The sequence below is a fragment of the Setaria viridis genome, chromosome 9 (genome assembly GCF_005286985.2).
Source record: "Setaria viridis chromosome 9, Setaria_viridis_v4.0, whole genome shotgun sequence".
NCBI lineage: Eukaryota > Viridiplantae > Streptophyta > Magnoliopsida > Poales > Poaceae > Setaria > Setaria viridis.
The window spans coordinates 6,163,375-6,180,901 of NC_048271.2; the positions used below are offsets into that span (position 1 = coordinate 6,163,375).

The 17,527-nt window shown below is 45.8% G+C and overlaps 3 protein-coding genes across 3 annotated transcripts; all 3 read right to left on the bottom strand.

Moving 5' to 3' along the window:
- Positions 1–11,602: 11,602 nt before the first annotated feature.
- LOC117836132 (uncharacterized) lies at positions 11,603–12,426 on the bottom strand. The gene has a single exon (XM_034715509.2). It carries the CDS (start codon positions 12,344–12,346, stop codon positions 11,843–11,845), a length of 504 nt encoding a protein of 167 aa, XP_034571400.1. The 5' UTR covers positions 12,347–12,426; the 3' UTR covers positions 11,603–11,842.
- A 1,555-nt stretch (positions 12,427–13,981) lies between these two features.
- LOC117836963 (uncharacterized) lies at positions 13,982–15,937 on the bottom strand. Its single transcript, XM_034716492.2, has one exon. It carries the CDS (start codon positions 14,422–14,424, stop codon positions 14,131–14,133), a length of 294 nt encoding a protein of 97 aa, XP_034572383.1. The 5' UTR covers positions 14,425–15,937; the 3' UTR covers positions 13,982–14,130.
- Positions 15,938–16,092: 155 nt separating this feature from the next.
- Positions 16,093–16,706, bottom strand: LOC117836964 (uncharacterized). Its single transcript, XM_034716493.2, has one exon. It carries the CDS (start codon positions 16,573–16,575, stop codon positions 16,291–16,293), a length of 285 nt encoding a protein of 94 aa, XP_034572384.1. The 5' UTR covers positions 16,576–16,706; the 3' UTR covers positions 16,093–16,290.
- Positions 16,707–17,527: the final 821 nt, after the last annotated feature.

A 17,527-nucleotide genomic window follows, 5' to 3' on the forward strand; every position in this document is an offset into this window, starting at 1 on the left:
ACCGGGAACACCGTCGTGATGGTGCTGGTTGACTTCATGTGGGCGTGCGAGCAAGAACAGGGTGGTGAGTTGTTTGGATGAAGGAGAAGGACGAGCGTGGAAGAAACTACGAGTAATGTGCAAACATGCGATGTTTGCGGTGGAATCAAAATTTATACTGTCACCTAGCCTTAACCGACTAAAAAAACAGAATCCCGCAGACATCCCTCAAAATTCATTTACCAGCCCAAACAATTCAGAGTACCGTGAGAGAAGAGAGCTTTTTTTTTCTTTTAGCAAAATGTGTGTTCAATGACAATTTAATAATAACAATAATCGAATGCAATTCCAGTAACCAATATTATTAACCAAACATCGAAAATTTATAGATTTGGAGTCCAGGAACAAAAGGAAAAAACAGGGAGAGAAAAAAGCGAAGCAGCACTTGCCTATCCTTCATTGCCGATAGTGATGCCATCCCATTACAAAAAACCACACGGGCAAAACCGTAGTTTTTGTTAGTTGCAAGAAAAAAATGATACAGTTTTGCAAACAAAATATATAACATTTTTGTCACCTGCCGTATTTGAAAAGTGTATGTTGATTAAAAATGTTGTTGTCCGAACTAATGTATGCATGCCATGCCCATTATTATCGTGCCTTTAATGTTAAATCCGCTGACAAAAAAAATATGACTAAGATATGCCCAGGTTCTAATAAACCACCATATACGCATATGGCGCTATAAAGTACGGCAGCAACAAACCTCGCAAAAAAGAGTACGGCAGCAGCAAATCACGTGTATATGTGTTGATGAGAAGTGCCTGCGTGTGCAGAACAGTGTGTATGTATGCAGTTGCAGTGGATATGGAAAGCCTCAGCGTCTCCACAAACGTGGGAGGCACGGAGCTATCAGGTGGAGCTTGGTTAAAAAAAAACAGAGAGAGTAAAAGTATCTACAACAGTTCTCTGGTAGGATATCCCAATATCCATTTCATTATTATTAGGAGAGTTACTTTTGCAGGCTCCCAATAATCTTAACCCAATCCAACTACTATATTGGAAGAGTTGCAACTCCTCCTTTATCTATGGAGGATTAGGGAGAATTATTGGCTTGTTCCAATAATTATTGGGAAAAGGAAAAAACAAGGAGAGTCTGCTGGAGCATTTTTTTTACCAACTCTTCCAATATAATAGTTGAAGATGCTATCAGCAGATGTTTTAAACCTTCAGAAATATTATGTTTTTTTACCGGTAAGGGAGCCCTCTGTCTATCGAGCTTTTTGTTATAGTAGTTATAAAGTAAATTTTGTTGGCCGTTGAAGATGGTAATAATAATTAAATTGATTACGGTACTCTATTTTTTTACTTAGTTCCACCTATTTGTATGTCTGTAGGTATCTCTAAGTATAACTCTTCGCCACTTTATAACTTTTTGCCGTATGATTCATCTGAGTGGATGGCTTTTATTTTTTTTCAACTATTATAAAAAATCCTCCTATCTTTTTTAAATAAATATGAAAATAATATATACCTGGTAGTAAATTACAGGCAGTCAAGTTTCTAGCAAGACTTTACATTTGGTTTAGCTCTAAGCAAAACCAAAGACAACTCCTTAAGAAAGGCTTTGTTGTTCTTTATAAGGCCGGAGAAAGTCCAGCGAGAATAGGATATAATTATTGGCCTGCAAATAATATCCGAGTAGGACATGAGATTCTAAGTGCGCACATTTGTCCCCGCGCATCTTTGATAGGCCATACATACATACATACATACATACATACATACATACATATATATATATATATATATATATATATATATATTCACACGTGCGTAATTATTGGCCTTGCATCCTGTAGTTGCCATGCAGTCTTGATTAATTGGGATCAGATCAGCAACCGGACGGTCATGGAGGAGACGACCTATTACGTGGCAGAGCAGGCAGCGACGTTCCGCGACTGGGCCAGCCTGCCCGGTGATCTCTTGACGTGCATCGGCGAGCTCCTGGACCTCTCTAGCGGCCTATGCTTCCGAGGCGTGTGCCGGTCCTGGAGCACTGCGCTCCCGGCGATCATGCCATCGCCGTGGCTGGTGATCGCCGACGGCCTGGAAATCGGCGACAGGGACCGGTTCACCATGCTCTCGCTCCCCGCGCTCACCCCCATGTGGTGGGGGCTCGAGCACCAGCGCTGCCTCGGCTCCAGCAGCGACGGCTGGCTCGTCCTCGTCGACCCCTGCCTTGCCATCACGCTGCTCAACCCCCTCACGGACGCGAAGCCGGCGGTCCGACTGCCTCCGCTCGGCTCGCTCCGACGTGACCTGTTCCACGGCGGTTGCATCTCGGTCGCCGTGCCCATGTCGCCCGATGGCACGCTGCAGATACTCACACACCAAGACAGACGCCTCTTTGGAAAGGCGCAGCTGTCTTTCGTCCAGAGGGTGGCCTTCGCTCCCAATCCTACCGCGCAGGACTACGCGGTCGCCGTCCTCTGCCGCAACGACCACGGCCTGGCGTTCACGATGGCGGCCGGCGAAGGCTGGCAGTGGCTGGACTGGCCCGACGCGGCCGGCCGCGCCGCCACACCACACGTAGAATATATATGACCAAGGCTCCGATCAGCTCGTCTACGTCAACCGCGACCTGGACCTCGTGTACCACGGGGGCAAGTTCTACTACACGACGCTGTGCGGGACGGTATGGGCGCTCGACGCCGCCGCGCCGCCGCCGGCCGCGCCGGTGCCGTTCGCCAAGCTGCGCCCCCCGGGCCCCGACCGCCGGCACTACGGAAAGCACCTCGTGTTCGCCGGCGACGGGGCGCTGCACGTGGTGTGGAGCGACGTCCCCGGCTGGCACGACGCCACGCGCGACCGCCCGAGGCGGAAGTACATCCAGAGGTATGACCCGGCCGTCGGGCGCTGGAGGAAGGTGCGGCACCTCGGCGGCAGCGCCTTCCTCATCGGGGGCCGTAGCCAGTCGGTGGCAGTGCCGGCGTCTTCTCTTCGCCGTCGACGTGGCTTAGGCCCAACTGCGTCTACTTCACCGACATAACTCCGAGATCCGACGACACTTGGTTGCATGAGTATTTGCTGGAGCCGGAGATTTGGGAGTTCGAGGAAAAAAATTTCGTGCAGCCGGGCTGCAAAGCTCCGAGCAGTCCAACGTATGATGGTTACCACGTGGACATCCTGCTGCTCTCAAGCTTCTTCCCGCAGAGGTCAATCATGCTCGGCTTGGCTCTGACTCTCGGCTCCCACGAGGTTGGACTCCCGCGTCTGTTACGCGATCTGGCGGCCCATGGTAAGCCATACTCTCACGATTACTTCACGCACGCGTCAGTTAGAGTAAGCAGCCGCCGGCGGTGCGACTCCTCTCCCATCGTCCTAGACAACGTAGACACCATGGTAGGAGTCATGAGGATGAGACGGCCAGGGATTACAGTGCCCTCGTCTCATCCGATGTCGTCCTCTACTCTAGCATCCGACATGGGAGGACAGTTGTTGGTACTTGTTGTGGATAATGATGGTGTGATCGTCAGGGATCCTGAAGTCTACGGGAAGCCGATAACACAGGTACATACGCCTATTTCTTTTATATTTTGATGGTACATGCCCTACGCCTAGTACTGTACTGATCAGCGAGCACATGCTAGGTTGCACAGAATATCGAGTCGATCACTACAAAAGCAATGGCGAATGAAACATCAAATGAGGTAATTGAAGCAACTTGAATAACAATTCAAGTGAGATCATAATATTTCATATTTTTCTAAGGCACCTTTTAATTCTAGGCTCATTATACAACAGGTGGCTGATAAAGTTGGACAAACTTTGATTGTTTCTGAAGTTGGAATGTTTTTCGAATCTGAGCATAAAGCTTATGATATGTACAACACATATGTAAGCAAGATTGGGTTCGGTATTAGAAAGAGTGACATAAAGCGCCGAGGAGATGGCAAGATCTGTCACAAACATATAGTTTGTAGTAGTCAAGGTCATCGACAAAGAGTCATCAAAGGACACTACAAGGAGAGGTTGCAATGCTCATGTTCAATTTAGTGTTAGCAAGGAGGGGGTTTGGACAGTGTATAAGGTTGTGCATGATCACAATCATTACCTTGCTAGTCCAAATAAAAAGCAGAAGGTGAGGTCCCAACAAAGTGCTCAAGAAGTAGACAAGAAACTAATTGGCCAAATGAAAGATGGCGGGATGAAGCCAGCCTAGGTGTTTGAGTTTATGGTATAATTTTATGGAGGACTTGATAAAGTGCCATTCTTACGAATGGATTGCAATAATGAGATTGGTCAACAATGCAAGCAGTATTTAGAATCCAATGACCCACAAACATTGTTGGAATACATGAAAAATAAGCAAATAGAGGATCATCATTCTTTTATGCCATTGAAATAGATAAGGAATATGGTAGAATGGCTAATTTCTTTTGGGCAAATGGTCAGATGGTCAGTCTATCATGGATTACGCATGTTTTGGTGATGCCGTATCCTTTGACACCACATTTCAGACTAATAAGTTTAAATTACCTTTTTGCTCCACTACTGGGAACCAACCATCACAAGCAGACAATCATTTTTGGGGCTGCATTATTGTTTAATAAGACTATTGAATCTTTTGTTTGGCTATTTGGAACCTTTCTAACAGCAATGTCAAACAAGCATCCTAGTACAATTTTTACTAATCAAGATGCAGTCATGACGGGCGCAGTAGCTTATGTATTCCCAAACACAAGCCATCATCTTTGTTTATGGCACATTTATTTAAATGCTGTTAAACATCTCAGTCATGTAATTCAAGAGCATCCGGAGAAATTTCTTCCTGATTTTAAGAGATGTGTCTATGAATACGGATCAGAGTTTTACTTGAAAAGAAGGGGGATGAATTGTTGCATGAGTACAATCTTGAAGACAAGGAATGGATGTTAAACCTATATGATTTGAGAGCAAAGTGGGTTGCTGTGTATCGTGACTCATTTACAGCTGATATGAACTCCACTCAAAGGAGTAAAGGTATGAATAATGTATTTAAGAAAAGATTTCACAGAAAAGTGGGTCTTTCAGAGCTCCTTGTAGAATGTGAGAAGGTTTCTGTTAATGTTCGTGAAAATGAGTTGGATGAAGATTTCCAATCACGTCGAAAGAGCCTTGTTACTTGCATCCCTCTATTGAAGACCGCAGCCGATTCATATACAAGGAGGATGTTTAAAGAATTTGAGGAAGCATTTAAGGAACAATTTTCATTTCTTGTAAATTGTTACCCAATGAGAGGTTAGTTTTGACATGTATGGTTACACATATGTACTCTAATTATGGAGCAACAGTTGTATTCAACAAAAGCATATTTGACCATTGCATGTGCTTGCTGAAAGTATGAATCCATAGGTATGTATATAAGGTTTAAATTGCAATAGTATAATTTCTAATACAAATTGCTGAATATGACGTCCACATCTTATAGGTATATTATGCAAGCATGCCCTCAAAGTGTTCAATGTGAACAATGTTTTCATGTTACTGTCACAATATATGTTGAACAGATGGACAAAGTATGCAAAGAGAGGATTCTATATTGAGAAACAAGGATATGAGAAGGAAAGTTTGAAAACCCAAGCTGCACGTATCTCACGAAAGGCAACATCCGTTGCATTGAAGTGTTCATGGTAAAAAGAACTTCTTGATTATTTGGAGAATGCAATAGCTAATTTGGATTTGGAAGCAGATAATTCTCTAAGCAAGGTGCAAGAAAAAGCCAATGAGGTTCCTCCAATTTCAATTGACTGTGCTACAGACATATTCAGAGGTAAAATATCATTTAGAATTCCTCGGGTGGTAAAAGGCCTAAAGAGTAGATGAGGGACCATCTCCTTTGAAAAGAATAAAGGGAAGAAAAAGAAAAGTGGTAAAGATGAAGGTATTGATCCTACCCATTCTAGGATGTTTTTCAGTACAGTTATATTCATATGTTTGAATATAGGGCAAGATTCAATAAATGCAGCAAATAATAGATACGAAGGATACAAAGGTGTTGACCTAGAGCAATTTATCGTAAGTCATATGACTTGGACTATATTCACTTTTCATATTTGATTTGTTTACATGCAACTTTTTATGAACAATTTCATATTCTGTCATACAGGATCTTAACGATGGTAGCATTGATGCTAGCAGTGTCAGATTTATAAGCTCGGCAATCCACCAGGGGGTTACCCAAGTGGTTAATTTGTAGGTGAGGACGATTACAAAACTAAAAACTCGAAGGTGATTGCGAGAACACGAAGGGGACACGAGGGTTTTAGACAGATTCAGGCCTCAGGGGAGTAATACCCTACGTCTTGTATTGTGGTGGATTGCATTGCTCAATGTTCCGAGGCGTTGGGTTGCCCTCGGGAGGCGCCCTTGGCCGCCTTATATAGATTGACGATCTAGGATTACAAGTCAATTTGAATCTAATCTACTTGATAGTTACATGGAAGGTAATCTGAGTCGGACTATAATATGTGTCCTATAATATCCGAACAGATTTGAACTATCTGGTTGACCTGTCTTGTACTCCAAGTATCTTCGTGTCCTTAGTCTGCATGCCCTGATCAGGTGGGCCCACCTGTCAGGTTTGGTTAGTATCCTGGTCGATAGGGACCCATGAGGTACCCATGTCCCTCAAGCAGCACAATGCATGGTCACTCTTTTGAACCAAGAAGAATATGCTAATGCTACGATGCCACACTTTAACATGTATAGCAGTTCTTCTACCATGGGTGCTCCTTATATCCAAGGAGGATATACAAATCTCTTATTGGGAGTTGATCGAGCCACCACCACATTACAGCTGTTAAGAAATTAAATTTTGATGGAGTGTCAGATCAAGATGATGGAGTGTAACCTTTTTGTGAAAACATGTAATCATTCCATATTTGTATTTTTATCAGATTCCAGACATATTCCTATTGAGACCATCCATGCTTATATTACAGTCTCATTTTTAGAGCACATCCAGACTTCTTTTTCAGAACCTCCCAATTATATTTATACGTTCCGATGTTCAGTCTTTGTAGTTTAAAACCTCCAAATAAGATATACATACTCAATTTCACAATATGCATCTATACTGTATTTCAGATCCTCCAAATGAGAGATGCAAACTCTATTCTTCGAAACATCCATATTTATTTCATCACAATCTCTTTTTTTAACACACTCATATATTGAAGAATTTGATAACTACCCTGTACATAGGAATACAACAACATCAACAAACTTTTTATGTTTAGCACATCCATACATTGTACATTTTTTTAACCACACTATGCATCCGAATAGAACAACATCATGCCCTTGTTGTGGTCCTTCCAGAACTGCAGCATATTGCTTCACTGCACACCATCTTCACCTCTAAAATAATTCATCACTTCTTTCATCCACATCTGAATCTTGTACTACTGAATTTTGTACTTTCATTTTCCTGTGAGAGATGAAATACAAACAAGAAAGACTCATGTCTTGTGAAAGATTGCTCATGGTATGGATAATAACCATATGAAGATTCAATATAGCAACAAGCTAGGAAACATGAACAGGACCGGCATTAATTTGGATGTACAAACTGCATTAATTTGGATGCACAAGTTTGTACAAAAAGCTTGTCTCACCATGGCACTGAAATACCATGACTGTGAGACAATAAGACATATATAGGGACTAAAATACCACGACTGTGAAACCTGTTATTTTTAGCATCTACAATGGACAAAGACGTATGCGGAAAGTAAAATTCACGAATAACTGACAGGAAAAAGCAAGTACCTCTGTAGGCAAAATTGGCCATCCACCTGTGTGGTCTGCATCAACTATCAATTGCTCATCCTGATGTGCCACATAGAACAAATCAAAAGGGTACTACAATTAGTCCAGATTGAAGCATATAACCTTCTATGACCCAGGTGTAGTTGAGGTGCCTGCTAATGCGGTTGTGAGGGGGGAGCCAGTGGGTGAGGTGATTGTGGCGGCAGGCGGCGAACTAGAGAGTGGAGGTGCCTCTTCAAGCGGCCAGATGAGAGGGCCACCGGTGAGCGAGGCGACTGCGTTGGCGGCAGAGGATGACGGAGGCCACGCCAGCGGAGGACGACGGAGGATGATGGAGGCCATGGCAGCAGAGGACGATGGGAGTTAGAGGTGTTTGTTGGCGAGAACGGGGGTGGGAGGGGGCGTGCGGGTTGCGACGGACCATGGCAGCGACGGCGGATGACGGAAGCAGCACGTTCGTATGAGATGTTGGAGGCTTTGATGGGGAAGCAAAAGGAAATTACTCTTCTTCCTGCGAGTCCAGCGCTGCGAGCCACATCTTGCACATGCGAGTTGAGCGCTGACTGCGAGCTAAGCTGCAATTTCTAGGAATTGTGTGAGCCGAGCGTGATTGATCTCTGTGGCAGGAAGCCTGCGATCAGCAGGGCATCCGATGCTTGGGGTGTCCACGCGGCAACCATTAGGCGTCGACTACACGGACGGAGCTTTGCAAGCCGGCTGCACGAAATTTTTTTCCGAGTTCGACGTGGTGGCCGATAGCTTTCGGGCGTGCCACCGCGGAGGCTTGGAATTGGAGTGGCTTGATTGACGTAAAGCCATCTGGTTTACACCTAGGGGTGGAAAAGGGCCGTTTACAAACCTTTATTGTTTGGAGAGTTTCCGCAACTATTATATCTATTTGCACAAATACCTTAATGGTTTCCAATCGTTAATACATAAAGTCCGATAAGCATGTCTTGGGTTGGCACGCAAATAGGATCTCCAATAGCAGGAGACAGGAGATTCATATGAGAAAACATAAGTAGACGAGCTTCTGCCTGAGCTTCCAAGGATAAAGGTAGATGAACAGCCATTTGATCCTCATCAAAGTCCGCATTGAAACCCTTACACACTAATGGATGTAAGCAAATAGTACACCCTGGGTTGTAAGGCCTGTACGCCTAATCTATGCAGGTGCCCTTGTCACATGATTTACCGGACTTTTTGTGCTACTCCTGATGTATTGACTTTGCCAATTTTCTAAATCTATCCTTTCATATTTACAATTCTCCAATGCATAGTGTATAGTTGTTTATCAGGCTCTCAAGATAATTATATATCGTCTTATGACGTTGTGGCTATAAAAATGTATCCAATTATCAAACAACTATCTGTTTTCATGAAGATACGATTTTCTTCTCTCTTTCGGACCCATCTAACAAGCGTGTAACCGGCCTGCGTATTTTCATGCTTAAGGAACATAGTACAGCCCAGTTATATCAATGGACCAGCCCATCTAGGAGCTGAACAGTGTCTGCTCTCTCTTTTCTTATTAGTGACTTACCTGCTGAAGAATCTCTCATATCATATGGTGTTTTAGCTTTCTTGGAGTTCCCGTGCGATCTTCGTGATCGCGTCGCGTCGCGTCGCTTCCATGTGATCTTGAACACAAAACTCTTGGAGTTTGGGATGAGCAATATAATGTCGCAGGTACATGGTATACGGGAAGAAACGCCATCCATATCCATATCCAACGAAGGCTTTGACCTTTCCAACCTGTTATATAAGCTCAGCTGTGGCCCGTGGAACTGCAGGTCTAGCCAAAAATGATGCCTTTCGCTCCCGTCCCGTGTCTGCGTGCGAGTTCATGAGACGGCGAATGGCATGGTGCTTTGTAAATCTGTGATACGTAAAGAGCAAGATAGTTGCTACTAACTAGATGTTCTTCACTCTTCAGTGTCTAAGATGGGGCAGATAATCAGTGACTTCGGTAACCTGATCTGAATCGTTAGTGATTATATCCACTGCTTGGAATTTGGAATGAACCAACACCTTCGCCATGCGTCTTCCTGAAACTTTCCATCAAGATATTATACAACCCACCTTCACACAAGTAACAGATCTTAAATCTTTTTAGTTTTGTTTTCTTTTTGTGCTACTGCAGGTTTTGGACAGGCATTCTGTATATAAACTTCACTCTTGCAGAGAGAACACATGGCAGAAGCTACCGAACATGGCCACCATCATATCAAGCTTGCTACCAACACAACACGCATCACATGCCAGTTAAATGCCAGTTCGATACAGTTGAACACACATCACATTGCTACCAAGTCCCATAAATTTGCAACACAACACATTGTTAAACAATGGCAAGTCACGACCAGAACATACACATTGTGTACAAACAAAGGTACAATCCACAGAACTTTATTCAAAATAGCCTGTTGGCCTTGATTATTCACTCGAACCATCAAAATGTTATAACATGATACAACTGCGAGCATAACTCTTTTTGTTCAAATATACCCAATTCGCAGACATTTAAATCTCTTTGCCACATACAATATCCAGTAGACGAATAGAATAAAGTAATATTTTTCACTTGTCATCTCCAGACTCAACTCACAGTTTTCAATAGGAAAACTGTGAGATCCGCGGTCCCAGTTATTCTCATGTCAGAATTTATTTTTGCCTTCAAAGCAGAAATGTAGCAAGTGTACTATGCAAATGAGATTATTTTGGTTTGCCTAATCCTGCAACCTACCAGGTACTATGGACTATGGTACAGCAATAAACGAGGTTTGAGGGCACATATTTATGTAGGATCAGAGCAGTGTATTAAGAGAGTAATAATCACCACATTAAAAAAATGAGTTAGCAGATCTATATGAGAGGTATCTCACTTCATTTGTTTCATAGCTTAAGCATGAATATTTTCTTCAGAGTTCATTGTTCTATACAATGTTGCAGTACTTGCAATTTTGAAATCTTGATGGACATAAGTGGCTTATAAGTTTCCCCCCCAAGATACTCATGGTGTGCAATCTATCTACTGAAAATTTCTCATGTGTTGCTCGATTATGCAGTCTAATGGGGGCATTTCTTTCTCCTGCGGCATTCTCACCACATTATCTGTGCTGAATCTTGCGAATCATTTCAGAAACTACATGGCACTATATGTACAGAAGAATTTAGAGGCCTTAACAACTAACAGCAGCAATTTCAATAATTCTGTCAACTGGATCCACAAGCCAATTGTAGTAAACCAACCAAAATTTATTGTATAAATTGAACTAGCATAATGAACAGAGTCCTCACATACATGATCAACTGCTAAGCATAACCATTTCCTATACATTCATAGCAGTCACTCAGAACTAGCCTGATCCTCTATAACATTTTCAGAAGTAGCAACCTTAGCAAAGTCTCAGTTTCAACCACATGATAGCAACTTTACGTTCATATGCATACTTGACTACTTTAGCTGAAACATTTCAAAATTTCATAAATATGGTAATCTGTGGTGAAGATCAAAGTAGTCTACAGGATACAACCATTTCCACTAATTACTCCCCTCTAGAACTATGTCAGATTTGAAAACAATGATGTGAGAAATGTTAACAATTCTCTAAAGTAACAGTTTTGCCCCAGTGCAAACAAACTTTACACCACGCTGGGATGCAAAAACTTACCTAAAACCACCCCTTCTCATTTGCCTAATCGCAACAACTACACAATGACAAGTGAAAGCCACATCACTCCCATTCTCTTCTCAGGAAACAATATAATCCTAAAGAACTCTAATGTCCATCAATGAATTGCTCCATTTCAAGTAAAAGAATCTCTATTTTTCACCATAAACACAAACAGTCAAGATACAGAGCTCGAAGCAATATCCCTAAGACCGTATTCCCCAAAGCCCAATTGGCATTTCCACTGGCAATGAAAATATCTCCACAGTCAATTTTGCTAATTATTGCTTCCTTGTTCCAAAATCCTATCAGTTTCTTCGTACAAGAAAGATAAAACAAATCAAGAAACGAGGCCATACAGAGCTCTCGTCGTCTCACTCGAGAACGATCTTGGCGCCGACTGCCCGCATCTTCTCGGCGATACTCTCCGCCTCCTCCTTGGGCACTCCAGCCTTCAGCACGGCGGGCGCCTTCTCCACTAGCTCCTTGGCCTCCTTCAACCCCAAATTCGTGAACGCCCTGAGCTCCTTGATGATCTTGAGCTTCGCCGCGGCGTCGAACCCCTCCAGCTTCACGTCGAACGCCATCTTCTCCTCCTTGGCCTTCGCCTCCTCACCAGCCGCCCCGGGGCCCGCCGCGCCGCCGGCGAGCGGAACGGCGCCGCCCGTGAGGATGGCCAGAGGGGGGAGCTCGTCGACGCCGAGGCGGCCGCGCAGGGCGTCGGCGAGGGAGGAGGCCTCGAGGAGGGTGAGGCCGCAGATCTCGTCGACGATACCGGAGACGCGCGGGGTCGGGGTGACGGCGGTGGAGAAAGCGGCGGCAGGGAGGGTGGGGCGCGGAGCTAGGAGGCGGCGGAGGTGGAGGAGGCGGGATGCCATTAGGGTTTTGGCAGGCAAGAGAGCTGACGCCGTCACGGCGGCGGCCGGCGTGCAGCAGATCACTTCAAGTGAAGGGACAAGTAGAGAACCCGTATCATCAGTTGAAGACTTGAAGGCGTATTTGGTGGATTACGTAAATGAGACAAGAAAGCACATTGAAAGGAAATCGATCAAAATGTTAATGAACAAATCCTCGAAATGGTAGATGTCAATCTAGTGATTCTAGTTTCGGTTTTCTATAGATATTCCTGCAGGGAATTCAAACTTTCGAGGGCCTGCGGGTGGTTTACTACTTTTACTTTACGACCTAACTAGGTCTAAATGTAATTTATCTTGTACTCCCTCTGTTTCGTTTTCTCTGTTTCGTTTTAAGTTATAGACTATTTTAACTTTTCTACATGCACTATATTTAAATGTATAGTAAAAATTGTATACTTGAAAAAGTCAAATGACCTATAATTTTAAACGGAGGGAGTATGTTTTTCAAAACATTGAACATGATCCAAACAAATATATGATGTTCTATGGTGAATTCGATTACGTGATTTTATATCCATAACAATTGTTATAGATTTTATAGCCATAACCGTCTAGTAGAAAAATTGTCATGATTTTATGGTGAATTTTAACCTTATTATATGTGATAGGCTAGGGATAGTAAAAAAATCTTGTCAACATCGGTTGAGATAGTTTGGAGATATCCAACGGAGACCTCTAGAAGAACCGGTGAGTGGTGGAATCTTAAGAAGCGATAATAATGTGAAGAGAGGGAGGAAAATGTCAAAATTGATATGGGAGGAAGCAATAAAATGAACTTAAAAGGGTACTCCCTCCGTCCTAAATCACAATTCGTTTTGATTTTTCTAGATTCATAGACTTTGTTGTGCATCTAGATATATGCTATATCTAAATACGCAGTAAAAGTTGTGTATCTAGAAAAACCAAAACAAATTGTAATTCGGGATGGAGGAGTAGAATGTACCTAAGATTTATCTTTGAGTACAACTGATTGAAAAATAGCTATTCACGTGTCCAAATTAAACCTTGATAGGTTGACTTTTGAGACAGCGAGGTTGATATGTCATCACACTGTCGTGCAGACGATTGAAGTGGTGTCACGGCGCCCATAGAAGGTTGGTAGCAGTTGAGTGGGAGCACGCGATGTGTTGCCTGCCATAGTGCGATTATGAACGTTGAAAAATCCTTATTATTTGATCGGAACAACCATGTTGAACTTTCATCTTCTTCCTTTTTCCCGTCTGTTTCACCTAACGCGAATCAGAATGTTTCATCATCAATTAATGTTCCTGCTACCGTTTATGATCGAGATCGAGGCTTGCGAACCGTCAACCTTGCAGTTGGTCCTCCCAAAATACCTCCCAACATGCGCAGCCATCTAATTTTCTCGCCATCTAGGCTCGCTAGCTTCGTTGTACCTGCCGTCCTGCCCCTGCATACATTTCGTATCCCAAAGAGCTTACAAGCAAGTCACAAGCTCCAATCCTTTGGCCGTTGCAACTGCCATAGTTCGAATCCGTCCATGGTCGCCTCCAAGCTACAGCACCGGCATGACCATATCGTCACTTTTAATCTTAATCGAATATGAACAAAAAGAAAGCATGCTCATCGACGATGTCAGTGGAATGTTTTTTTTTCCTATTCAGGCTTGATCAATTCCAAGCTCTCGACGACACTGGCTTGCAGTAGGACTACAAATCAAAGAATGGAGCATAGTACATGTATCGCGCACAAATTGAAAAAAACTTGTCGCAGCGAATCTCTCCTCAGATAACTTGGTACACGACGACCTGCGCGGTGTCGAAGTCGTGAAACTGGAACCCCGCCGACCGGTTGCCGCCGCCGGCGCCAGAATCCGCGGCCGCCGCGAAGGGCCGCAGGACGGGCGCCGCATGGAGACCGGAGCTCTTGGCCTTGGCGTCGTCGGCCGAGGGCGACGACGACGTCGCCGCCTGGGTCTGCGGCGGCTTGTAGTACATGCGCGCCGTCTGCGGGCAGTGCGAGTGGAACCTCGCGGCGACGCGCACGCCCATGTCCAGCATCTCCACGTACCGAGACATCTTCGGTGTCTTCTCGACTACTCCGATGTGATGATCTCTGCCGCCGGCCGCGCGTCGGTCACAAGGAGAAGGCGCGGATGCGCGAGAGAAGCAGTGGTTCTGGTTCGCGTCGTGCTCTGTCCGGGGCTTGGAGGATTCGCCCCCGGGCTATATACCTGGGCCCCCGGGCACGGCAAGCGCGCGGCGCGAGAGGAGCTGGGAGCCTGGGAGCGCGACCGGGTGGCGTTTCCTGTTTCGCGTGGCTTTCGTGCGGGCTTGGGTTTCCGCGGCGGGGAGTTGACTAAAAACGTGCCCTTTTGCGTTGCGGTTGGGGCCGGGTGGCTTCCGTTCCCGTGCGTGCCCTGCTGCGCTAGCTCTCTGACCCCGTCGGTCCTCGCCGGACGACCACGTAAGAATATGGATGAGGAAGCGTGGTCGCAACGCACTCGGCTGACGCCCGGAGACCGGAGTGGACGGCAGGTTTCGTGGCCGCCAGCCGAGCGCGACCTTTCCGGAGTGCGTTTGCTTGCCCCTTTCACCTCTCGCCGGCCGGCGGCCGAGGATGTTAAAAAAGATATCGAAGAGTCAGTGGAAATGGAATGACGGGTCGCTTAAATTTTTCTCCGTGAGAACCGTCGGGGTAAAGTGGCGCTTTCTCGGCACGGTGGTGATGGTGAAGGATCAGTGGATGGACTCGATATGATCTGTACTGGGCGTTTCCTCAGAGCCGGCCGGTCGCTTTATCGTGCGTTGCTGGCCGAAAGATTTCAGATCAAATGATCAACGGATCGTATCGCACGAGCGCGCTACTTTGATTTCCTGCCCCGTCGCTAGCTGCAAGCATGTGTCACTGGAAGAGCGGAAAGCAACACTTACAATTTCTCGTGCTCGTGCCCATCTTTAGCCCTGAAAAAAGAGAGGCGATCTCCATCCCTGTGCGCACACGAACTTTTCCTAACAAAGAAAGAAGATCCACGAACTGTAGCAGTGAATGAGTTTGGAGGCATTGTATTTCCCTCTCTGAGCTCGACATGTACATGTGGCCACATGTACTATCTACACCATCCATCTCACTTACATGATGTACCATCCGACGTTGATTTCTCACTTACCCATGGACGTTGATTTCTCACTTACCCATGATTCTCTTAACTACCCATGATCCAATCCACCCCTTGATTTGAAAATGAATGGCTGCAATGGCTTGTGGAAAATACATGTCCGAATTGGACTATCTTATTCTTCTGGTTTTCCCTCGATCCACTGCGCCTGACGCACTTTATAGATTTCCAATACTACTGCTGCTGATCTCCAATTCTCCATCTTGGATTCTTGATCAAGCACATCAATACATACATCATACATAAAGCGTACTGAATCTGCCAGCCTTGCAACTAGTTCACCCGAAACACGCACCCAACTTCATGATCCATCGAATTGTTCTCGTCGTCTAGCACTGTAGGTTCACCAACCCCGTTATTGATTCGTTGGACCAGTCCCGCCATCCAAAGAGCATCCAAACTCAAATCGTTAGCCCATTTCAACTTCCAAACTTGCAATCCATCCCTTGTCAGTTGGTCCATTGGCACCGCACCGCACCAGATTGAGCATAGCGTCGCTCAGAAGTCTGAACTTCCGTTCCGATTTCGTCTAATGGATTCGGTCGATTTCGAAAAGGAACCAAAGGAATAGTGCCCATCGATGCTTGTTCAATGAATGTTTTCTTCCGTGTTGAGTGAATTTTCCCACACAGACACGTACTACAAAATCAAAGAATAGAGTACTATACACATGTACAAATTGTTTTTCCCTCCTCCAAAAATCTTCAGCTCGCAAGAAACCTCTCGCGGCACTTGCGGAAACCTTGCTCTCTACCTCCAGCCTTCCTCAGATAACCTCGTACACGATGACCTGCGCTGTGTCGAAGTCGTGAAGCTGATGGCCTGGACGGTCGCCGGCGCCGACATCCATAGCCTCCGAGAAGGGCCGCAGGACAGGCGCCGCGTGGAGGCCGAAGCTCCTGGCCTTGGCGTCGTCGTCGGCCGAGGACGAAGACGTCGCCGCCTGGGTCTGCGGCGGCTTGTAGTACATCCGCGCCGTCTGCGGGCAGTGGGAGTGGAACCTCGCCGCGATGCGCACGCCCATGTCCAGCATCTCCACGTACCGAGACATCTCGATGTCTTCCCTGGCTGGTGTCGCTCTGCTGCCGCACGTCGTCGGTGAGGGCTAGGGAAGAAGAAGGCGCGGATGGGCGAGAGGAGCAGTGCGTGTGCTTTGTTGGGCACGAGGAGAGGGGAAAGAATTCGTGCTTGGTTATATAGCTGGATTAGCAAAGGCTCGGCCAAGGTGCAAGGAGGTTGGGTGTGGGCTGGCGACCGGGTGGTGTTTTCGCGTGGCTTTCGTGCTGCTTTTCCGCGGTGTGGAGTTGACTAAAAACGTGCCCCCTCCCTTTTCGGCGGCACTTGGGTCGTCGCGCATGGCCTTCGTTTCGCGCACGCGCCCTTGAGCCCTTGACCACGTAAAACGACGGAGGAAGCGTGCTCGCAAGGCACTACTGGGTCGCCGGGGTGGACTGCAGATTTTGGGGGATTTTTGGGGGCGTTTGGCCACCCAAACTCCCAAAGCGATCTTTCTTGCCGTGCCCCTGCGTCTGGCCCTTTCACTGCTCGGCGGCCGGCGGCCGAGGATGCAAAAAAAAGCGATGACGTGCGTCACCACTCACCAGGAGCATGTGTATCACGGATTCACGGGGAAAGCAGCTGCTGACTCCCGTGCCCGTGCCCGTGCTCGTGCTCGTGCAGCTGCGTGAGGTCTGGATCACTGGAGCGGTCTCTAAAAAATGAGAGCCACGACATGTAGCAATCACAGACAAATGAACAGTTGCACGCCACTAGCATAAAAGGATCCATGGAATCTCCCGCGTACATAGACGGCACATCCCCAACAACTGCATCGCGTAACACCCCAACTAAACTATCGACCCTTGTACCTCCCGGAATTGGTTTGTTTTCTTTACCGAATGATGAGCTGGTCAAAAGTTAAATATACACGAGCATCTTTTCTTTTAATGAACGAATTAGGGCCTATGGGATATTTTATGGGATATTTGATTGACAGAGCCTAT

Bases quoted from the DNA above. Each gene is read 5' to 3' on its own strand.
- LOC117836132 (XM_034715509.2), bottom strand. From the start codon at position 12,346: ATGGCATCCCGCCTCCTCCACCTCCGCCGCCTCCTAGCTCCGCGCCCC.
- LOC117836963 (XM_034716492.2), bottom strand. From the start codon at position 14,424: ATGTCTCGGTACGTGGAGATGCTGGACATGGGCGTGCGCGTCGCCGCG.
- LOC117836964 (XM_034716493.2), bottom strand. From the start codon at position 16,575: ATGTCTCGGTACGTGGAGATGCTGGACATGGGCGTGCGCATCGCGGCG.